At 56.4% G+C, this 23,525-nt stretch overlaps 2 protein-coding genes across 6 annotated transcripts in view; one reads left to right on the forward strand and one right to left on the reverse strand.

Annotated features, from left to right (window-relative positions):
• The first annotated feature begins 4,309 nt into the window (after positions 1–4,309).
• Positions 4,310–6,526, forward strand: CNFN (cornifelin). 2 transcript variants are annotated; one of them, XM_068528909.1, is made up of 4 exons: positions 4,310–4,377; positions 5,534–5,644; positions 6,102–6,238; positions 6,336–6,526. In XM_068528909.1, exons 2-4 carry the CDS (start codon positions 5,536–5,538, stop codon positions 6,423–6,425), a joined length of 336 nt encoding a protein of 111 aa, XP_068385010.1. In that variant the 5' UTR covers positions 4,310–4,377; positions 5,534–5,535; the 3' UTR covers positions 6,426–6,526. The 2 variants fall into 2 exon arrangements, with proteins under 2 accessions (XP_068385010.1, XP_068385009.1); XM_068528908.1 differs by having other exon boundaries at positions 4,343–4,411.
• Positions 6,527–12,414: 5,888 nt separating this feature from the next.
• Positions 12,415–23,525, reverse strand: part of MEGF8 (multiple EGF like domains 8) — a 41,419-nt gene continuing 30,308 nt past the window's right edge. For 3 of the 4 annotated variants that reach the window (XM_068527207.1, XM_068527206.1, XM_068527205.1), the window contains 8 exons: positions 23,305–23,519; positions 18,562–18,769; positions 18,208–18,367; positions 17,589–17,781; positions 16,924–17,094; positions 16,625–16,755; positions 15,996–16,128; positions 12,415–13,799 (listed from right to left, as the gene is read on the reverse strand). In XM_068527207.1, the coding sequence (XP_068383308.1) occupies positions 12,531–13,799; positions 15,996–16,128; positions 16,625–16,755; positions 16,924–17,094; positions 17,589–17,781; positions 18,208–18,367; positions 18,562–18,769; positions 23,305–23,519 (2,480 nt within the window). In that variant the 3' untranslated portion in view covers positions 12,415–12,530. The other variant, XM_068527208.1, reaches the window with a different exon arrangement.

Genomic DNA, 23,525 nt, shown 5'->3' on the forward strand with positions numbered 1-23,525 from the left:
AGAAAATTGAGGCCCAGTGAGAGAGAATCAAGATACAGATGTAAAGAGACAGGAGAGACACAACACACAGATGGAGATAAACAGATAAAGACAGACAGGCCCAGAGAGAGAAGAGAAGGTACACAGCAAGAAAAGAAGGACTGAGAGCTGGGACTCCCAGGGGGTGGGGGTGGGGGCTTGAGGTCTGGGACTCCTGGGGCCTGGGGGAGGAAGGACCAGGTATAGGGACTCCCAGGTATGTCCTCCTCGACTGCAAGATACCAGGCTTGTTCAACCCTTCTCACTGTGGGTGCTGGGCCTGACTGAGGTCGAAAATAGTGATTAGGAGGGTACAGGTGGGTCATTATCCTATTAGGAGATGATAAGAAAATGATTCACAGGGGTGCCCCTGGCCTGAGAGGATCCTTTCCCCCATGGCCTATGTTCTTTGATCTGGACAGATCAGCCTCAGGGAGGATCGGAGAGGGGCAGGTCCCTCTCTGTCCCTCCCCATTGCTGCATCCCCATCACTCAGAACTGTCACTGAGGCCCACTGTGGACGCAGGTGGGCCACCCTGGGGCAGCAAAAGCTTTCTTGGTGGGTCTTCATCCCTCTAGGTCTCTCTACCTTGAACCAATGCCTGCCAGAGGTCCTGGCACATTGCAGGGGCTCAGCCAATGCTTATGGAATGGACGGACGAACATCCACATCTCTCTGTGCGGCTCTTCCTCTGTCCCCATCCGCCATCTCTCTCTGTTTTCCCATCATGTTCTTTCTCATCCTCGCCCAGGCCTGACCTGTCTCCTCCCACCTTCCCTTTCACCCTGGTGTCTCTCCTGAAGCCACTGGGCCCACCATCCCCATTAGGGAGAAACTGCAGCTCATTCTGAAATGAGCTTGTCCTACGGGGCATGTAAAGGAGTGGCTGAGAGATGAGTTCTCAAGACCCCAAATACAGGCACATCCCTGGCACCTCAGAGTCAGAAGTGTAAGATCACAGCAAACATGTGTCCTCACAACACCCGCTTGGTGTGATCTTGCATTTACACCCACACAAGCAGAGAATCCACACACGGCATGTGCAATTACCTACAAACACACACATAGGCACACAATCGTGGAATCGCTCGCACTGACAACACAAAGAAATACCCCATTCCTCATGCAAAACAGACACCCCAGTTATGCAGTTATATGCCCAGCCGTAGACAGGCCATTCATCTAATCCCTACTAGGTCCATGAGCAAAGACCTGGTTTTATTCACTATTGTATCTCCAGCAACTAGAGCACTGTCGTCATCCCCATAAACACAAAAATGTTTCCTATGGGCCAGGTGCAATTCTTTACATGGATTAACTCGTTTAATCCTCTCAGCAACTCTATTCCCAGCAACCCATCTTGTAGATGGAAAAATTGAGGTCCACAGAAGTTTAGTGGTTTGCCCAGGGTTTCACATCCATTCAGAGGCCATCAAGATTTGAACTAAGGTTTTCTGGCTCTGGAGTCCAGCATACAAAGCTACCACTCAAAAAATAATTCCTGCCTTAATCTAGTCAGAATTAGGGAACTTTCACAACTGAGACCACACCCAAACACAGATGCACAGTAAGGAGAATCACAGGAGGGCAATACAGACACGCAAATAGAAAAGACCTCCTCACATGTCACACCCCAGAATGCGGGAACACGCAAAGAGAGACACATCGTGACAAACCCCACACAGATGCACAGCACCCAGAGAAGCACACACCACACAAAAGAGATACAACACACCCAAACCCAGACACGGTGACGCATCCAGAGCTCCGAGTCCCTCCTGTTCCGCTCCCAGCCCCGCTGGGCTGGCCCTGGAGGATGCAGCAGGCTTACAATGGGAAGGGGGCCACCTCACTTGCCTGCTCAGCCAGACCGGTTCCGCCAGTGCCATAGATGGCACCACCCGCCTTGTGAAACCCACGTTGGGCAACTGTACCCTGAACTGGCCTGGACACCTGAATTCTGGGGAGAAAGAGGCTGGGAGCCTGGACTCCTGGGTTCTGAGGGAGTAAGGGCTGGGTACCTCATTCATGGATTCTAGGGGAGGAGAGGAGTGGGAGTGGGACCTGGAGTCTGAGGAGGGATTCCTGGGTTCTGGGAAAAGACCCAGGGACGTGGATTCCCCTCTTTGAAGGTAAGTTTCCAGATTTAGCAAATAAAAATACTGGACACCAAGTTAAAATTGGAATTTCAGATAAACAGCAAATACTTTTTAAGTATAAGTATGCTCCATCCAATACTTGGGACATACTTATACTAAAAAAGTATTTGTTGTTTATCTGAAATTCTAATTGAACTGGACATCCTGCATTTTATCTGGCAACCCTATTTGAGGGGGATGCAGGCCAGAAGCCTGGAGACGCTGCCATGCTCACTCCCCAGCCCCCAGCTCTCCTCTTCCTGCCACTGCCCTCCTCCTCACCCCCAAGCAGGCCACCTCACAGCTTTCCCAGTCCTGATTTCCTCACATACATGAGTTTCTGTATCTATCTAATTGGGGCCCTCAGGCTGTGTCAGAGTTGGGAGAGGAAACTTGAGGACAACTCAGGTTGTCATCTTGGGAGCCCTAGGGTCTGACCCTGAGTCACCGGCAGCCCATGGTCTGGACAGCTGGGGGATGGGGCTCTGTGGCTGCCTCCATAGAGCAAGCCTCAGGATGGGGAGAGATGCTGAGATAGGACGCAGAGACTCCAGGATAAGGACACTGAGACACAGAGCCTGGGAAGAGAGACTCAGAGATGAGGAGACAGAGAACCAGGAGAAATTTGGAAACAGATCTGCAGAGATAAGGAAAGAAGGAAAGGAGAGATTCAGAGCCAGAGAGACAAAGATGCGGAGATGGGGGAGGGGGAGGGGTGGGGGACAGGGACCCTAGAACAGAAGGGGGGAGAAGATGTTTCCCAGACATGCAGGCTCCCGGACCAAGTGATGGACACTGACAGACAAGACGCTGAGTGCTGCCCTTACGTCTGGGGACAAGGACAGCAAGCCATCTGGGTGGTGTCAGGAAATCAAGGATTGCGGGGGGAAGGCTGGGATCCCAGACCAGCAGGGTGATCCACCTCATCATCCCATACTCATACCCAGTGTGGTGACAGCACCACCTTCTCTGCAGCCGACACCCCAATTTTCTGGTGCCTCCTACATTTTTGGAATGACACCCGTGGTGGGAACCCCACCCAGCTCTAATTCTGCTTCATTCACTGAGTCACCTCCAACCCCGCCAGACCTGTTGAGGGGAGACTTTGGTGACTCAGGCCTCCAGGCCCCCAGCTCTTTCACCTCCCAGGAAGCCAGCAGTCTGGGTATCCCAAGACCCCTACCCCATGCAGGGATGCAGCCTAGCTTAACCCCAAGAGTCTGGACGCCCAGCCCCCTCCTCCCTCAGACCCAGGCGTCCGGGGCCCCAGTCCTCTGCTCTGTTAGGACTGAAGTGTCCTAGACCACATCCACCTCCCTCAGGAACCAGAAGTTTCTCAGTCCCCAGCCTCCTCCCTTCCCAATTTGGAGTTGGGTGAGGTGGGTTTATTTACTTTGGTTCCAGCATGGGTCACCCCCAAAACACACTGCCCCCCATGTGCCCAGTGGCCCTGAATGGGGGCACAAAGCCCCTTCTCCCCGGGAAGTCGGGGCCTCACTAAGGATGGTGGGAGGGGGCCCAATGGGATCCCACTCCGCACTCTCCTGCACCACCGGCCTTTCTCCTCTCCCTGTTTCCCTTCCCTCTAAGCCTTGGTGTGGCCAGTGGCTGGCGCCTCCAGTCACCTGACCCTCCACCTTTCTATCTTTGTGTCTTTTTTCTGAACCTCTTCTCCCCCTTGTTATTTCTCCCCAGATCTTTGTGCCTCTCTGTCTCGGCATCTCTTTCTCTCTCTCTCCATGTCTTCTCATCTTATCTCTCTCCATCTCTCTGAATCTCCTTGTCTCTCTCTCCCCTCTGGGCCTCTCCTTCTGTCTCTGTCTCCCATTCCCTCCCTATCTCTCTTGTCTCTCCCTCTCTTTTGGTGTCTGTACAGCTGTGCCCCTTGCACCTCCCCTCAGCCTTCTCTCTCCATCTCTCGGTCTCTCTGCCCACTTCCCTTTAGACCTCTACTCCCAGCTCCTCATCCTTGGACCCCTTCCCCCACGATTTCTTTGGTCCTCTGAGGCCAGGCAGGAGGCAGGAGAGGGGGATGAGGGATGGAGAAGGAGGAAGGGGAAGTCCCAGTGTGGGGAAGTGGGTCAGACAGACCGGCTTGGCTCCCTGGGCATCTCTGTCAGAGCCCCACCCAGGGCCACGTGGCCCGCCCAGATATAAGCAACTCAGTTCCCAGTTGTCACCCACACCTCTGTCTCCATCATCGCCGTAGCAGTCCTGCAGGTAGGAGCATCTGCCCACAGCCTTCTGCACAAAGGTTGGTGCCTCTGCTCTGTTCTCCCCCCACCCAACTCCACTCACATCTCTCTGTCCCCTTACAAGTCTCTGTTTACCTCTCTGGACAGCCCTGTCTTTCTCAATACCCCCTGTGAGTTGAAGTTGGAAGTTCTGGGGGCCAGTACCCCCTCTACTAACCCTTTTGGCTGGGCCATCAGATGTGAGGCATTTCTCTTCAGCTCACTGAGCCTCAGTGTGCTGTCTGTGAAATGGGCTTGCAGAAAAAGAGTACTGGGCAGGTGTGAGTGTTACTGGTGGCATCTCTATAGGCACCTACCTCTGATCTCTTTCTCCCCTTGTCTCTGACTCTGCCTGTCTCTGTCTCTTGGTCTTTCTCTCCAGCTCTGCCTCTGGTATGAGGAGGTTTCTCTGGGGTCTGTGGGCAGCTGCACAGAGATGGGCGAGTTTCTCGCCCCCAACCCCATACAACCCTATCCCACGTCTCTCCTAGCCGGCAAGCTGATTTGGCCTCTTTCTCCCCAGCTTCCTTACCCCTGAGAACCCAGCCCCCAGTGCCCCTGCCCCTTGCCCTGACCTCCCCCAGTATCCAGCATCCCTTGGACAGATTCTGCCGCTGTCACCACTGCCACCTCTACTGTCCCCAACGGCCACCTCCTCAGGGCCAGCAAGATGCAATTTGAGATGCACGACAACGTGAAAGGCAAAGGTGGGATTGCTGGATGGAACCACAAACCTTCCAGCCCCCGGAACATGGCCACTTCCTTCCCCTGGGCACCCTGGCTTCGAAGAAGGACGGCGCCTACTTGCACCCCAGAAGCCCCGACATGCAGGGACCCAGCTCCCCAGGCCCAGGCGTGGAGGAAGCGGCGGCACGTCTCCGCCACGCCCACATGTGGCACCAACCTTCCCTAGACTTGCAGGCTCCCCGCCCACCCCACCCCCAGCTGAACCAGTTGTGCAGGAGGCACCAACAACAGGGACAGACTGGGGTGTCGATGCCCAGATGTGGCATAAAGAACGGGGGAGGCACAGTGGTGTCCCCTCAGTGGGCGGCCTGGTGGCCTCGCCCGGACTGCATAGGTGCAAGGGCCCAGGAGGTGCTGCGAAGCTGCCCGCTGACCCCCGCCTCCCCCCTCCGCAGCCATGTCCTACCCAGTGACCAGCCAGCCCCAGGGTGCCAGCAGCTGCTACCAGACCCAGCCCTGTGACTGGAACACCACTCTCATGGACTGCTGCAATGACATGCCCATCTGTGAGTGCCCGCCGCTCCCTCCCCAGGCCCGGGGAAAGAGCGGGAGGGGAGCGAAGGTCACCCCCAGCCCCTTCCTCGCCCTACTAACCCCACTCCCCGTTTCCTTCCTTGGGCCCTGAATTCCCAGTCTCTAACCCTCATGCCTTCCTGGGACGCCCGACACCCCCTAGGATCCCGGCCTCACACCTTCCAACTTCCACTGGGACACTCAACGTCCCCCTTGCGCCCTCACTTGTCTTCCTTGGGGCCCCAACTCCCCCTTCAAACCCTATTTCCCAATCTTGAAACCCCACTCTTCGGACCCCTAATTCCCTCTGGGACCCTCACTTCCACCAACACTCAGCTGCCTCTGGGCCCCTCAACCGCGCGCCGCGGACCCCGCCTCGCCCCTCCCCGAGGCGGAGCCGGCCGGTGGCACCCTGTGGGCCCCGCCCTTAGAGCCCCGCGTCCCCTCCAGGTCTGTGCGGCACTTTCGTCCCTCTGTGCCTCGCCTGCCGCATCGCCGACGACTTCGGCGAGTGCTGCGGCACTCCCTGCCTGCCCGGAAGCCTGAACTCCCTGCGCACCGGCATGCGCGAGCGCTACCACATCCAGGTGCGCGCCGGCCCCGGGACCCGCAGGAGCCGAGGGCTGGGGACGGGCCTCCTGGGATGCAAGTCAGGGCTGCTAACCTCTTTCTCCCACCCTCCAGGGCTCTATCGGGAAAGACTGGGCGGCCCTCACCTTTTGTTTGCCCTGCGCCCTCTGTCAGATGGCGCGGGAACTGAAGATCCGAGAGTAAAGACGTTCCCCTCACCCTTCTCCTTTTCCACCCGTCACGCCTGCCCTCCTCCGCCTTCTCTTGGGAGGTCCTAACCCTCCGCCCTATCCCGCCACCCGAAATGCACCCACAATAAAAAAAAAAACCCTAAAAACCAATTCCGCCTACATCCTTTTTGTCCTAGGGAAGGAATCTGGGTGGAGAAGGAGGTTTGGTGAGGGAGGCGGGGACACAGGGAACATGCCTAGGTGTGGAAGGAGTTCCAGAGTCGAGTCAGATGCTTGACCCGGATCTGCTCCGTACGACATTGGCAAGTCTCTTCCCTCACTAAGCCAGGGAGTCCTCACTAACAAAGTGAAACCACCAACTCCCTAGCTGCCTACCTGAAGCTCGGCGCAGAGCCTGAAAATAAGCAAAACCAGAAAGGCTGTCTGGGGACTGTCCAGGTAATAACCATTCAAAGAAAAAATTAGGAGAGTCCCCCTGATCATTCAATACCTATGGACTCTTGGCCTGCATACAATCCTAACAGATGTGGAGGCTCTCTGTCTTCAAAGCACACAACTGTCAGGTTTAAAACTCTCTAGGGCTGAAAGGCAGACTCAAAGATCATACAATTCAATCCACCCCCTTTACTGAAAAGCAACTAGCAGATTAGAAAATGTTTGGGTCTCAGAGTTGGACAGACCTGGGATTCAATCTTGACTCTTGCCACTTACCAGCTGTGTTCTCTTAGTAAATTAATAAACCTTTCTGAGTCTGTTTCTCCCTCTGAGGATAATCCCTAATATGTCATATGGCTACCGTGAGAGCAAGAGATGGAACAGATGGAAAGGCCAGAGTCAATTTAACAAACTGTTGTTAATATTATTAGATTATGTAATAATTTATAACTATTCTAATATTAATATATTATTTGTATTATTTGCTATTCTTCTGTGTGTATTCAACCATCGAGTGACATTCTTCACTTGGAATGTCTAATAAGCATCTTAAGTTTAACGTGTCTAAGACCTGACCCCTGATTCCCCACCGCCCCCAAGTCTGCTCTTCCCACAGTCTTCCTCATCTCAGGAAATGGCAATCCCCATCTCTTCTGTTGCCCACTTTCTCTCTCACCCAGTGTCCAAACTGTCAACAAATTCTGTTGGTTCTACTTTCAGAACAGATCCAGAATCTCCCTCCTCCCCATTCTACTGCGCCTCCTTGTTCCAACCACCCTCCTCTTTGGCCTAAACAAATGCAGTGCCTCCTCACTGGGCTTCCTGCCCTAACTCCACCCTTTTAGTCTCTTCCCCACGGAGAATCCCTGTGGCCATCTGAAATAGATCACATGCCTCCTGTGCTCAGAACCCTCTGACGGCTCCTCCTGCACGTCGTAAAAGCCAGAGTCCTCACGGTGGCTCAAGGACCTGCAAAATCTGCCTCTTATTCCCTCTGTGACCTTACCTCCTCTTTATTCTCTCTAATCCACGAGTCTCTTTGTTGTTTCCCTTAAGATGTTAGGCACGCTCCCACGTCAGGATCCTTGCACTGGCTGTTCCCTCAACTCGGAATTCTCTTTCCTCAGATGTCCCTATGGCTCACTCTTGCACTTCTGCTCACATGTCATCTTAAGAGTGAGGCCCGCCCGGGACTTCCCTGGTGGCACAGTGGTTAAGAATCTGCCTGCCAATACAGGGGACATGGGTTCGATCCCTGGTCCTGGAAGATCCCACATGCCGCGGAGCAACTAAGCCTGTGCTCCACAACTACTGAGCCTGCACTCTAGAGCCCGCGAGCCACAACTACTGAGCCGATGTGCTGCAACTACTGAAAACCATGCTCCTAGAGCCAGGGCTCCGCAACAAGAGAAGCCACTGCAATGAGAAGCCCCTGCACCGCAACGAAGAGTACCCCCAGCTTGCTGCAACTAGAGAAAGCCTGCACGCACTGACAAAGACCCAACGCAGCCAAAAATAAATTTTGAAAAAAAGAGTGAGGCCCCCGCTTCCACCTTACATTAAATAGCAAGTACCTACCTCCCCATCCCCCTCCTTCACTGCCTTGTTTTTCCAGTCATTTTCCAACATACCGAATCTTTTATTATTTGGCTCCCCACTGGCTTGTCAGCTCCATGAGAGCAGGGACCTTGTTGACGGCTATTATGTCCAGAACAGTGTGGAGCCCAATAGAGGTGGAGACAATGTGTGATCACAGGTGGGAGACGTTGGCTTAGAAAAGGCAAGAGATTTTAGAGGTAATACATGGGGGCAATGGAAAGTCAGACAGGCTTGTGTCGGAATCTGGACTCGTCTACTAATCTGCCCTGAGCTTTAGGCAAGGGACTTAACTTCCGAATCTGCAGAATGGGGGAACATGCCCATACCTCCCAGCTGTGATGTTGGGAAGATTAAAAGACTCATGCCAAGCACCCAGCACAGTGCTGGAGTTCTGTAGGCCCTTGGTAAAATTTCTCCCCTTTTCCTGAAGTCCCTAGGCCATCAGTGGCCACACATGGGCTAGAATCCAGGTCCCTAGCATCCCGTGTCCAGGCTTTCTCTCACTTCACCACAAGCCCCTTGCATTCGGGTGTGCGGGTACCAGGGAGAGGCAACCGCTGAGGGGCTGACATGGAAAAGGAGGAACACGTGCTGTGGGGCACTGGTACAGGGGCATCTGCATAGCAGTGACAGGAGCTGGAGTGAAGGTGGCTCTGTGCCCCAGAGCAAAAGTCCAGTCATTGCAAACGCTCTGCTCAGCAAGGCAAAGCCACAGGGTGACTGCTAATAAGAGACCTTACCAAAGGGTCCAAACACAACATGGAGGAGTCTTTTTTTTTTTTCCTAAGCATTTAGCAGGACCTGGCAGAGGGCCAGCACTTTTGTTTATTTTATTTATTTTTGGCTGTGTTGGGTCTTCGTTGCTGTGTGCGGGCTTTCTCTAGTTGCGGCGAGCGGGGGCTACTCCTCGTTGCGGTGAGCGGGCTTCTCATTGCGGTGGCTTCTCTTGTCGTGGAACACGGGCTCTAGGCGCGCAGGCTTCAGTAGTTGTGGCTCACGGGCTCTAGAGCACAGGCTCAGTAGTTGTGGCGCCCGGGCTTAGTTGCTCCGTGGCATGTGGGATCCTCCCGGACCGGGGCTCGAACCCGTGTCCCCTGCATTGGCAGGTGGGTTCTTAACCACTGCGCCACCAGAGAAGCCCCCATGGAGGAGTCGTGAAGAACCACCTTAACTCTTTTCTGGTTATGCGGGATGACCCCACTGGCCTCAGGACTCCCTGAGGCAGCATGTCCCACTGCTAGTTAGCTCCCCAGTTGGGAAATTCTGCCTTGTCCGGAGCAGAAATTGGTCATTTGGAACACCTACTCCTAGTGTCCACTCTGTGCTGAGACAGCTAGGTCAACTTATGCTAAATAAAGCAGTCCTTCCTTGGGAGGTGGAAGAGCCTGGTGGTCAGGAACGTGGATGTGAGAGTCAGGTCTGGGTTCAAATGGCAGCTGTCACTCAACAGCTAAATAATGTCTATCAACTTCTGTCTTCTCATCTGCAAGATGGGGATTACATGGTACCTACCTCATAGAGTTGATTGTTGGAAAGATCATGAAAACATCAAGCGAGCCATCTGGCATTAGTATTCAGTAAAATGTAAGCTCACAGTCACGTCTTGGAGGTTAGGTACGACTATCAGCTCATAAAGGCAAAACGTGTGTGGGCAGAGTAATCCCTGAAAATTCCTTAAATTGCTCATAAAGTCTGAAAACACTATGATATCCACAGGCCACACTGGAGACCCACGGGCCCCCTAAATCCAACACATCGTCATGTCCTTGGCTCAGTATCAGATGAAGCAGCCGGCCTGTACCTAGGGGCTGGGTTGTAAGTACACTGTGGAATGCTCCCAGCAAGACTCCCACACTGAGCGAGGCCCACTGACGGGATGGAGATCTCCCACTCCCACCTTCCCTCTCAACAGGCCTCTTGCTTGGCCGGGGGACTGGCGGATAAAGGTTCCCAGGATGCTTTTGGTTTGGGCTGGGAATCTACTTGAATTAGAGAAGAATCACCATGCTAGGGCCTCATCTCAGTCCTTGCGCTGCCTGAATTCTCTTACGTCAGGGGCCAGAATAAAACCCAAACCTGGGACCAAGGCAGTCTGTTTTCCTTCCTGAGACGAGCAGGGGTCTCCTTGTGACAGGGATCTGGGCAAGGGTCAAAGGCCTCACTGCCCTCATGTCCCCTCAGTTCATCCCTCCTGGGGAACAAGAGCTTCTGTAGTGGCACCACCCCCGCCAGGAGAGACAGTGAAGAGCCAGGCTCAGGCCACGTGGCTTGGAGGGGGCACCAAGATAAGGACATTTATCTGATTTAACCAGCTCTCAGGTGCTGGGTCAGAGAGCCAAGACGGCCCACCTGCTGCATACAGACAGCACTTGGACACTGGGTCTTCCCCACGCTATTTGTTGCTTTAATTGCTCCCCCTCTTTCAGACGGCCTCTGATGGCACACGTGGCCTCAGACGGAGAGGAAGACACAGGGCCCAGCTCCCCAAGGTCCAAAAAAACAGCTGAGGGATGGAGTCTTGGGAAAGGAGGAGTCCCAAGTTCAAGATGGTTAGGACGGGTTGGGGGGCAGAGGCAGTCCTCAAGGGGCAGAAGGGCTCAGAAGTCCAAGGTGGTGGCTGGGGTGAGGGTAGGCCCTGGGGAAAGGCCAGGTGCTGCTTCAAGGCAGCGTTGTCTGGGAAGAGAGCTTGTATGTTGAAAACTCTTGCCATTTCTATTCCCAACCCTGGTGTCCCCCACCCAACCCTGCCCTTCCCGGGGCGGCATCTCAGGCAGGGGCTTTGTCTCCTTATGCCCCCTCTGAGCACAGTGACCCTGGTCCTGGGGTCAGGTAACACCGCCTGAGCCTCGTCCCCCCAGCCTAGTGGTGGCGGCAGCAGCATCCTGCTCTGGCTCGCCCCTGGGCTGCCTCACTGTCCCATCTCTTCTCGGCAGCGTCCCTCACCAGTACGGCCAATCCCCGCACTCAGCTCCCTTTGCTGAAATACTCCGGGTGACTCTGTTTCCCTGGTTGGACCTACCCGAAGAGATGTCTCTAAAGGGGATCTTAGGTCTAAAGCTGGACTCCTGGTCTCCCCCCAACAGCTCCAGTCTGCCCGGTCTCTATAAACCCACCTTCCGCCCACGGTTTGGGCCACAAAGTTGGGGTCAGCCTGGATTCCTGCCCTCCCTCACTCCGACGTCCACACCATCGTCACATCCTTCCACCCACAGCCTGCACCTGTTCCCGACTCCTCTTCTCACGGCCATTTCCCTGATCCGGCCCATCTCTTGTCCCCCTGCTGCCTCTCTCTCACCGTCTCCAGTCCACTCTCCACACAGCTGAGTGACCTCTTAAATACATTGGGTCCTGTCATTCTCCCTCCTAAAACTGTCTGATGGCCGCCCAATGCCCTGAGAATAAAACCCCAAACCCTATGTGTGGCCCACAGGCCCTGGGTGAGCCGCCCCCTGCCTGACCCTGACCTCATCTCCTCTTCACACTTGGTCTGGGTCACACTGGCCAGCTTTCCGATCCTTCCAATAACAGAAGCTGGTTCCCGCCTCAGGGCCTTTGTCCTTGCAGTTCCCTCTGCCTGGATCCCACTTCCCACAGCTCTTCCCACAGCCAGTTTCCTTCTTCAAGTCTAGCTTCGCACAATGACCAACTGACTACCCCGAGGTTCCTCACAGCCACGTCCCGTTGCCACCTCACGGCACTCGTCCCATTCGCAGTGGCCTGACTCATCTGTCTGTGTGTGTGCGCGCGTCTGCGCGCATGCTGACGGTCTCCCTTCACTAGAACCTAAATCCCACGAGATCAGGGAACCTTGGCTGTCTTGGTCCCCGCTCTGCCCAGTGCCTTCAACAGTGCCTGGCACATAGTAGGTATTCAATAAATAATTGTTGAATGCCGAACAAAGAAGGCCCTGTCTGGGCCTGCCCCCAGGGGGGCCCCCCCGGCCCCCCCCCACCTCCCCCCACCCCCACCCAGGGGAAGGAAACCAGAGGTCTCTGAGGACACAGTGTCCCAGGTGGAGGGGCCCCAAGTCCAGGGCGGCCCCCTCAGGGGACTCCACTGCTGTGGCTGAGGGTCCCACCACGGGTCAGAGGGACATGCTGGTGAGGTTGTCCTGGCTCAGCAGTCCCTTCCGGCCTGCACCAGCCCCGTGCCCACCGCCCCCAGCACCCCCGCTCCCCCCACAGTACTCATGCAGCCTGTGCCGCAGAGTGACAAGGGCTGACCCCAGGCAGGCGCCGTTGGGTGCGTGGGGCCCGCCAGGCAGCTGGAGCAACAGGGTGGCCACGCCGGCCATGCCATCCTCAGTGGGCTCGAGGGTGATAGGCCCGGCTCGCAGGCCGGCCGTGGTGGCGGGCATGGCTGGTGGGCAGCAGCTGCCTCCCACGGGTCCCCAGGGCCCACCGGCCCCCGTCAGCAGCAAGGGTGCCAAGAAGGGCTCAGAGCGGCGGAAGGCGGGTGGTGGGAGCCCGGCCGGCTTCCAGGCGGGGGCCGGGGCAGCAGGGTCGGGCGGGAAGCAGACGGTGACCTTGGCGAAGGGGCGGCTGGCCATCTTGGTCATTTCTTGCAGGTGCCGGCGCTGTTCCTGCCGCTGATCCAGGGCCTGCTTGGCCTTCCAGAGCAGCACGCAGAGTGAGAGGAAGAGGAAGAAGCAGGAGAAGAAGACGGAGAAGAAGACAAACAGGTCGATGTGCGCCTGGTCCTGCCGGAAGAAGAGCAGGCCCTGCGAGTCGGCCGAGCCATTGGCACTGGGTCCACTTGGGTCTCCCACGCCCAGCAGGAGCAGGTAGAAACGGCTGGACTTGAGAGTGTGGTGCTCGTGCGGGTAGGTGATGACCAGCCGGTCCCGCACGCCACGGACCACCAGCACCACGGATGGCTCCGTCACCGTCACGTAGGTGATCAGGCCCCGTGGCCACACCTCCCGCACTCGTGGCTCCGTTGGGGTGGCCGGCCCACCTCCGGCCCCGGGTCCCCCCAGATCCCCAGCCCCCCGGGGCCCACCGTCAGCAGGGGGTGGGGGGGCTGGGGGAGGCGGTGGTGGCTGGATGTGTACGGTGTGGACGCCAGTGTCGGGGGCCACACGGACCACGAAGGTGTCATAGGAGGTGGAGACGTAGAGGTCCACGGCGCCAAAGGTCACGTCCAGCGTCAGGCGGATGTCCACATTGGTGAACTTGGGCTGCACGCCGAAGAGGACCGTGCGGCCGGGGCCCAGAGCGCGGCGCTTTGGCTCGTGGAAGCAGTTGGTCTGGGACGTGGGGTCCAGGCAGTACTCCTGCTCCACGGAGATGAGGCGGTAGCACTGCTGGCCACCCAGCGGGCTCCCGTGGAATGACTCCCGGCACTTGGCACACTGCGGGCAGGGTAGGGAGTGGAAGCGGCCATCAGAGCTGAACTCAAGTGTCCAGCCCTCCTCCAAGGAGGACTGATATTTTGTACCTACTGGTAAGTAGCCCGTGCCCTGGGTTTCCACAGTGTCCCAGCAGCTTCCTTGTGACCCCCCTGGATTTCCCTGACACGGTGTGGACACCAACAGCATCCTACACTCCAGCACTGCTGTTCCTGGTGTCACCCCAGTGACCACAGCACCCTAATGGCAAGGCCCCTGGAACTCTGAGGCACAGCAATGAAGAGCTCTGTTGAATCCTGGCTCTACCTCCTCACTAGCTGTGTGGCCTTGGAATAGTGACTTAACCTTGCTGAACTGGAGATTCTTCCTCTGTACACAGATAGTGAACACTACTGAAATCACAGGCCCAGCACAGGTGAGCCAGCCTTGCCTGCTAGCCTTGCTGTTTCTGGACTATATTGGGTAGGTCCTGCCTCAGGGCCTTTGCACTGGTTGACTCTCTGCGTGGATCACTCTCCTGCCTTCCCCGCCCCCCATGTTTGAATGTCTTTACTCAAGTGTCATATTCTCACTGAGGCCTTCCTTGGCCACTGTATCTACCATTTCCGTTCCCGACATTTCCTAGCCCTCCTTTCTGCTTAATTTTCCTCCTTACTGCTCATCACTCACACACTGCATGTCTGACATATTCATTTGTTGGTTGCTGGACTCCTCCATGAATTCCCTGAGGACACAACATTTCGCCTGTTCTGTTCCCTACTGTGTCCCAGTGCCTTGCACAGTGCCTGGAATATATTAGGTGCTCAGTAAACAGGTGTTGAGTGAATGAGTTGGCTGGATAATAGCTATTTTGATTCCTGTAGTCCAGTGGAAACCACTCAATCTCTGGGATTGACCAGGGTCAGTCCAAGCTCCAAACCCAGCCAGCTGTCTGACCTGGGACAAGTCTCTGAGCCTCCTTTTGCTCTCATGCCCACAGCTCACCGAGGCCCTAGCACGGCCTTCATGAGCCTTCCATGTCTGTGCTGTCTCCACTGTATCTATGGCAGGCACTCCTTACATACTAACCACTACTGCTATCATTAGAAGCTAAAGAAACTGCTGTTTCAGAGCTACCAACAGAGCTGCTGGAGGAGGAGGTCTGAATGAAGCTCTGAAGTTGTCTGTTTCGACAAAGACCAATGGGCCTTTTGATTATGCATCAAGCAAGCAAAAATTCTGGGGACTTCCCTGGCGGTCCAGTGGTTAAGACCCCGAGCTCCCAATGCAGGGGGCACGGGTTCGATCCCTGGTGGGGGAACTAAGATCACGCATGCCGCACGGAAAGGCTGAAAAAAAAAAGAAAGCAAGCAAAAATTCTGGTCTTGGATGGAAACGTTAGGGGTCAGTAAGGCTTGTGAAGCTCTGTCGTCATTTTGGGTGTAGTCGCATCTTTGCCAATAGATGGGTAGGGAGACTGAGGCAAGCAAGGGATTCTCTCTTCCTTCTGGAACTAGGGAGAAGGTAGGTGGGTGGGGTGGTAGGAGCTGTATTCCAAGGAAGGAACATGGAATATCCCCTCTGTGGGAGGTGAGCCTGCAACACAGTAACCAACCAGGCAGTCAGTACGGGGGCTCCAGGAGCCCCCCCCAGCTGAAGAAAAGGGATATGGACTCAAGGGGAATTTGCATATGGGTATTAGTAATAATATGAGATCCCCTACTGGCCCCAAGTGATCAGGTGAGGGCCACCACTTGAGCAAAAACTTGCCTGAGAATGAAGCCAACCCAGAGGAAAGCAGAGTCAAGATCCAGGGAAAGAAGGACTCCTGACTGCATTGTGTGAGCACCCAGATCTGGCCATTCCTGAAGTGGACGCCAGACCTCAGTTTTGAGAGCCAACACATTTTCTTTTTTGCTTAAGCCACTATGAGGTGAGTTTTCTGGCATCTGCAATCTTTAAGTTGTGACTATCCGTAATGGAGTCCGTCTCCTCACCCCCACCGCCCACAAGAGGCTCATTTCTGGGTTCCCAGCATCACCGCCCGGGTCCTGAAACTGACTAGGGCTCAGGAACAGTCTATCAAGTTGACCTTGATCCCCATGACCACAGATATCGGAACCACGCTGTCAGTCCTGCCCGGGCCAGGCTACCTCATCCCAGCTCTGACCTCCTCTGGGCATGGGGCCCTCGGCCCATAACTTGCTTCTCCAGCCGCACCTGGTACTTGTAGCAGTCTCGGCGGTCATTGGGGGAGCTGCCCTGGCACGTGCCCGTCTCTGTGTTGTTCTGACACGGGCAGCCTGTCCCGTCCTGCTCGTTACATGTGTCTGCATGGCCATTACACTGACATCTGAAGAGAGGGAAGAAGACAGGGGTTATAGAGCTCCCATGACCTACAGGGGCCCAGGCTGGATGCTGCAAACACGAGCTCCAATCCATGAGGCCAGAAGAGGAAACTGAGGCTCACAGAGGTCAAGCCGTTGACCGCAAGGCCACAGTGTTGTTCAGTGGCAGAGTCAGGATTAGAACCCAGGATGGACGGACTCCAGGGCTTACTGACCATTCAGAAGGAAGGGGGTGGAATGGGGAGCCTGTCTTGAGGCCTCTCCCTCAGGGCCCTCTCTCTTTGCCCAAGAGTCTCCAATAGGGCTGCTCGGTAGCCTGCGTTTCAGCACTGGCCTGAGGGAGAGGGTCTCCCACCTCAGTCTAGTTCATCGCCCCCAACCCCCGCCTCAGGGGATCTCATCCTTTCCCGACTGAGGGCAGAGGACCGGGGAGAGGAGCCTGGCTCCCAGAGCTCTTCCTACTGAGCGGGGCTAAGGGTTCCTGGCCCCCCTTCCACTTACTTGGTGCACTTCCCATCGAGGAGGAAGTAGCCATGGAGGCAGCTCTCACATTTGTCCCCATAGCTATTATTCTGGCAGTTCACACACACGGCCTCGTCTTCACTAGGACCCTCTGTCACCCAGTTTTCGATCTGGCCAAGGAAGGACAGGGTGATCACAAAAAGGCATGGACCAGCCCCTCCTCCCTCAGAGCCAGGAGTCCAGACCCCAGCAGCCTCCTCCTCCCTCAGACTAGGAGTCCAAGCCCCCGGCCCCCTCCTCCTTCAGACCCAGGAGTTCAGGACCCCAGCCTCTTTCACCTCATCTGGATCCAGCGAGTACTTCTCCGGCTCCCTCCTGGCCATTTCAAGCTCCTTCCTGGAGACGCAGACCTGGCTGTTGCCCCGACAAAAGGCGTGGCAGGGCCGGCAGGTCCCGCCCCCCACGGCTGAACCCACGAACAGGGGGAGGCACTGCTCACAGTGGCTGCCCTGGAAACCAGGGACAGGGCGGTCAGAGGGGGTGAAGAGTCACAGCGGGTGTGAGAGTCGGGGAAGGTTCTGAGAGCACCAGGGGAGGGCCGCAACGGCGCAGGCATTTGGCTTGGGCAGTCCCAGCCCAGCTGCCATTTAGCCCTCCGCCTTCACTTGCACACCTCCAGTGATGGGGCTTCACTCCCCTTCAGCCCCAAGTGTTGAGCTCAGAAAGCCCTTCCCCACAGGATCCCAGATCCTCCTCCACGTGACCCCCCCCTCCCTGGTCCAGTACTAATTCTGTCCTGCTATCCAGGGCCCTGGATAGCGGCTCCTCTGTGATACAGACCCAGACGGTGTCCCCAGGGTCCTCTCGTACTCCCCTGGGATAGGGCTAGGCCCCCTCCTCCCTGTGCCTAGCTCACTGGGGCTTGGAAGGAGGCTCAAGATGCCTGAGTGTCGGCTGAAGGCACAGAGGCCCGGGGTGAGGGCCTGAGGTCCCGGACGGACACCTTGGTGTGATTGTGGCAGAGCAGGCAGTGGTCGCGGGCCCCCACGCCGGCGCACTCGCTGTGGCGGTTGCAGCGACACTCCGTGGAGCAGTTGTGGCCGACAAAGCCGAAGTGGCAGCGGCAGTGGTCGGGCTCCACGCACGAGCCGTTCACGCAGCCCTGGGCGCACACGGGGCGGCACAGCCCCGTCACGCTGCAGGGGTGGGGCAGGAGTCAGCGCAGGGCAGCGGGCTGCTCCCTCCCAAAGGCACACCCAGCCGTCCGCAGGGTTCTCACCACGCCTCTGAGGCCACCACCGGCCAGCCCACCCTCTTCACAACTAGTCCACCTCCTGGTCTGCTGCATCACTCCCCTGCCCCGGGTCCAGCCCAGCGCCTCCTCCAGGGGCGACGACCCCCTCCCCAGGGTACCCTGTCAAACTAACTGACCAACCTTGCCCTCCATGACCCAGCCCCCGCCCTCACACCCTCCTCCACACCTTGAACTATGTTTTCTTGCGTCCCACTTTGATCCATGCCCCGTCCTTTACCGCTCCCCACAGACTCTCCCACCCCACGGTCTGCCTGGCCCCGCTCCCCTCAACCCCACCCAAGCCCCCCCGTCTGGCCTGTAGCCTCACTTGTCCATGGTGTAGCCCGTCTTGCAGCTGCACTCGTAACCGTGGGGCCGGTCATGGCAGTTCTGTGTTTCGTTGCAGTCGTGGTGCCCGTTTGCACACTCGTCCTCAGGGGGGCAGGACAGGAAGGCCCAGGAGGCCCCAGGTCGCCCACATGTCAGCCCTGGCACGAGGATACAGGGCTTCACTGTGGAGGCCTCCGAACCACCCGCCTAGCCACCCGGGCCCCTGCTCCCCCTTCCCCTGAGCGCCACCTGTGAGGGCCCCCAGCGCCCCTCCACGTTCCCTGCACCAAGCCCCACGTCAGAACGCAGACAGGGGCCAGCCCCACTCACCCCATCCGCAAACCCGTCTCACCATCGCGGGGGCCGCTGAGTCCACCCTCCAGGCAGCGGCCGCCCCCATCCTGGCCCCCCCAGGCACACCAGCCGCAGTGGGGCCGCCGCAGGCACAGGGCGCACTGGGTTGCCTGAGCACAGCCCAGGGAGCAGCTCTCGGGTCCTCGGAGCAGCCGTCCGCAGCCTCCGGCCATACATCGCAGGGGCAGGTAGGAGGGGCTCAGACACTACAGGGGAGGGGAAATGGCAGAGAAAGAAGATCAAACAAACACCTCCTGGGTACCTTCCTGGATTGCACCCTCTTCTCAGAGATCTCACCCCTGCTGGCCACAACCGGGTGGACCAAAATGGACATCAGCTGGGGTCATCACATTCTCCCTCCTTGGCATTTGTAACTGCAAGTTCAGACCAGAAGTCAGGCTAGGGACATCCTTGAAACTAGATTGTGTAGACTAGGGCTGGCTGGGCCATTTGGATGAACAAATGACAGCAAATGAAGAGAGCAGAGAGAGGCAAGAAAAGAGCAGAGACAGAAGGAAGCAGAGATGAGAATCACACACCCCAAAGACAGGCGGACAGGCAGCTTTCCGGGCTCCATCTCCAGTCCCTGGTAGGGCCTGGCTGCACTCTCCACCTGGGTTACAAGAGGCACCACTGTGTCGGTATAATGAGCCCCTTTACCCACCTGGCTTGGGATGCAGCTGTTTCTTACAATCAAAGAAAGGCAATGATCCCAGGTGGAAAAGGAAACAAGCCATCAGGAGCGGGGGTGCCAGCCACAGCCTCTTAGAAAGAACATGGACCCAGCTGCTGGGGCAACAGGATCCTCCCGCCCTGGGCTGGGAAGCTGAGGAGTCCGTGGTCAGGGGCTGCACAGCAGCTCACACACACCATCACTTATCGTGTCCTGGGACCCAGACACGGTGCTCAACGAGGTTCACGCTCCTAACTTACCTCAGTGTATGAGGGCATTTTATTTACGGCTTGGGCCTTAAGTAAAGTATAAGAGGAAAGAGATTAGTCTAGGCTGGCTGTCTGGAAGCACTTAGGAAGAAACAAAGCTACCATGCAGTCCTGAAATAGAAAACCCCGACAGCTGTGGCCGGAGCTCTGAGTCCCTACGGGTTACGCCGGTGATGAGCCGAGCCTGGCTGAACTGCCAGAGCCAAATTCTCCTCCAGGTTAGGCTTCCAGATCTGAATTTAGTGCACCCCTTGGCAAACAGCGGGGCAATCTGGAAGGGGGCCAAGAGAAGCCCAAGGCTCCAGTCTGCTCAGCACTTTCTGCTGGGACCCACCCCCCCCCGCCCCGAGTGGCCAAATGTGATTCTGCCCAATACCATAAACTGCATTTCCTGTGTTCCTGGAAGAGATGCAGGATCCTAGCTCGTCTGCTGACATATGCCCACAGCCTAGCAAAGTGCCCGGCACAAGGAAGGTGCTCAATGAAGAATTTGGGAAAAGGACAAAGGGAAGGAGGGAAGCCGCCAGCCAGCCAGCCAGCCAGCCAGCCAGCCAGCCAGCCAGCCAGCCAGCCAGCCAGGCGGGGAAGAGAGCACCTTGTTGTCTGCCCCAGGCTCTGAGGCCAAAGGCATTCAGAAGAACAATGCCTGACTTAAAATAAGGCTGCCCTTGAGCCGAATCACAACAGGTCTGGTCTGCGCACCTGTTACGACTGAGCTGTGTTTTTAACACACCTGAGCCAACAGTTTTAACTGATTTTCCCAGAAATCGGAAGATCTGGCAGCAGCCCTCTGACACTCCCATGCAGCATCAGCTCCGCGCTCCCCATTCGGCCGCCCCACCACTCCCTCCCGCCTCACACCTCCTGAGCTGCCTGCAGGCTCTCTGGTGTCTGGTCCCAGTCCCTGGGATCCCGATAAAGACAAACAATGGAAATCTCAACAATATTTAGGGAGGACGTGTATCACCGGAAGGACCCCAGGCTTGAGGACGAGAGGCTTCTGCTTGTTAGAGGTGCCACCCCGCAGGGGACCTCTGCCCTTGCAGCCACCCTGAGAGCCCCACGGGGAGCACCCCCCACTCCCAGCCGCTGCACTGACCCTCTTGGTGTGTCCCAGACAGCGGAGGCTGGGAATCCTCCCAGTGGGCCGAACGTGGGGACGTTACTGAGTTTTTACTGAATAGCAGGCCGGGCTCCACGCTCTACATACATTCTCCCATCTAATTTGGACGACCTTCCTATGGGACGGTGTGGTATGATACAAAAATGTATCTGGCCTTTGTCCCCGGTTCCTGGTACTGAGCTACTAAAACACAAAGGGGTTCCTGAGCGCTGAGGATGTCTTTTGCTGTTTCATGAGCAACCCCTTTTACACCTGAGTTTATGCTAACGGGGTGACTTAGGGGAGTCAGCAGAAAAACCAAGTGATTAGAGCCCCACCCACTCACCCGGGGTCAGGGGAGAGATTGAGCTCTACAAAAACACTTGAACAATGAGATTCAGGGGACTTCCCTGGCGGGCCGGTGGTTAGGACTCTGCTTTCACTGCTGTGGACTGGGCTTCAATCCCTGGTCCGGGAACTAAGATCCCGTAAGCCGCGCGGCACGGCCAAAAAAAAAAAAAGAACAACAACAACAGTGAGATTCAGAGAGCTTCCAGGTTGATGAATGCGTCTTCTGGGAGGGTGGCATGTCCAGAGAAGGCATGGAAACTCTGCACGCTTTGCCCTATTCATCTCTTCTATTTGGCTCTTCCTGAGTTGTATCCTTTATAATAAACCAGTGTTAGTAAGTAAATGTTTCTCTGAGTTCTGTGAGCCATTCTAGCAAATTACCAAACCTGCAGAGGGGGGTGGTAGGAACCCCCAAGTTACAGCCAGTTAGCCTGGATTTGTGACTGGCATCTGAAGTGGGGGCAGTCTTGTGGAACTGAGCACTTTAACCTGTGGGATCTGACTCTGATTTCAGGTAGATAGTGTCAGAAATTAACTGAATCGTTGAACACATAGTTGGCGTCCAGAGAACTGGAGAATTGGTTGTTGGTGTTGGAAAACACCCCAGACAGGGTCTGTTGATAGCGCTCCTATTTTACCAGAGACTCGTGTAGGCTCTTGGGTTGTGAGCTGGTGAGTAATCACACCTCAGCTGGGTCTTGCACAGTCTTGCACAATAAAGATGAATGAGGAGTAGACAGACTCACAACTCTGGCCCAGTGACACTGTTTCTGGATATGACAGCGGTAGCTGAAGCTTTCTTATCTCCTGCTGGGGACAAGGGGTGGGGTTGGGGTTGACTGCCTGTGTCTGCCACTGGGACAGCTAAATCATGCCAGGCAGAGGCGTCTTTGTCTTTTTTGTTTTGTTTTGCTTTTCGGCCGTGCCGCACAGCTTGTGGGATCTTAGTTCCCCGACCAGGGATTGAACCCGGGTCCTCGGCAGGGAAAGCGCGGAGTCCTAACCACTGGACCACCAGGGAATTCCTCCCAGAGGCATCTCTGGATGGACTTTATGAGACAGCACGCACTGGGCAGCCAAGGGGTGGACTGTACCTCCCCAGACCATGCCCGTGTTCAAGAATCATCTCTAGACCACAGCCATGGATGAGGGGTGGGTCTGAATGGCCGTGTCAGAAGCAGTGCTCCTTCCCTTCCCTGGCCACATCTCACTGGACCACGGCTGGACATCTAACTCGTGAGCTGAGCTGAAGTCTTCCCCGAGAATGTGAACTAACAGAAGAACACAGAGATGACTGTGGTCTCTGGAATCAGAAAGTCACATAGAGACTCCCCTGGTGGCACAGTGGTTAAGAATCCGCCTTCCAATGCAGGGGACGCGGGTTCGACCCTTGGTCGGGGAACTAAGGTCCCACATGCCGTGGGGCAACTAAGCCTGCGTGCCGCAATTACTGAGCCCGTGTGCCGCAACTACAGAGAAGCCTGCGTGCCGCAACAAAGAGCCCGCAGGCCGCAACTAAGACCCAACGCAGCCAAGTAAATAAATAAATAAATAAATAAATAAATAAATATTTTTTTAAAAAAAGAAATTCACATAGACTGAGGGTCAAGGTCTGCCAGTTGAGGCGGTGTGTGTTGATGATGAAGCCAAGAGAAACCAGAGGATGGAGACGCGCAGAAAACAGCTGAGATCAGAGACCAGGCGGCCCGAGAAGGATGAAGCAACGGTACTTCCCACCTTCAGGCAACATCAAGTACCCCCGGTTCCTTAGAAAAACACCAGCTCCAGCGGGTTTCTGTTTCTTACAACCAAAACTTCTAAAAGTAGAGAGAGAAAGAGATGGAGGAGGAGAGTGGAAAGGTGCGGGAGGGAGAAGGGAGATGGGAGGGAGGGAGAAGGGAGATGGTACTGGGTCATGGGAAGGATGGGGCGAGGAGAGCTTAATGGAGAGTTGGAGAGACACCAGGGCTGAGGGGTCCAGGAAGGGGGCGCTGGGACATGACGGGGAGACTCACAAGGCAAGGAGAGGGACTTCCCTGGTGATCCAGTGGTTAAGGCTCCACGCTTCCACTGGGGGCGCAGGTTCGATCTCTGGTCAGGGAACTACGATCCCCCAGGCCGTGGGACGTGGCCAAAAACACAACAACAACAAGAGCGAGGCGGAGAGGGAAGAAAGAGATGTTGGAAGGGGAGAGGGAACAGAAAGTGGGGGGAAAGAGAGAGTGTGATGGTGGGACCAGCCCCAGGGAAATGGAGGCGGACGTAGGACAGCGGCGGCGGGGCTGGAGAACGGTCAGTGCGCAGCAGGGAGGAGGGCCAGCGCGGCCCGCTGGGGGCAGTCAGTACCTGTTGGAGGCTGCTACTCCAGACACAGTGCTGCCAGCCCCCGTCTGCACCCTTGGAGTCCAGGCAGGAGGTGCAGTTGGGCAGGAGGCGACAGGGCGTGGGGCAGGGCAGCGGGGGCGATGATTCCACCGGCATCGGGGACACGTTCAGCAGAGAGTGGCTGAAGCACGTCCAGTCGTAGGTGGGCTGCACCGAGAGGATGCGGCGGGTCTCCCCTGGGG

Source organism: Eschrichtius robustus, chromosome 19, assembly GCF_028021215.1.
Source record: "Eschrichtius robustus isolate mEscRob2 chromosome 19, mEscRob2.pri, whole genome shotgun sequence".
NCBI lineage: Eukaryota > Metazoa > Chordata > Mammalia > Artiodactyla > Eschrichtiidae > Eschrichtius > Eschrichtius robustus.

Excerpts from the sequence above, each read along its gene's own strand:
- CNFN (XM_068528909.1), top strand. The coding sequence starts at position 5,536 with ATGTCCTACCCAGTGACCAGCCAGCCCCAGGGTGCCAGCAGCTGCTAC. Across the intron at positions 5,645-6,101 it reads CTGCAATGACATGCCCATCT|GTCTGTGCGGCACTTTCGTC; the intron begins GTGAGTGCCCGC and ends CGTCCCCTCCAG. Across the intron at positions 6,239-6,335 it reads GCGAGCGCTACCACATCCAG|GGCTCTATCGGGAAAGACTG; the intron begins GTGCGCGCCGGC and ends CCCACCCTCCAG.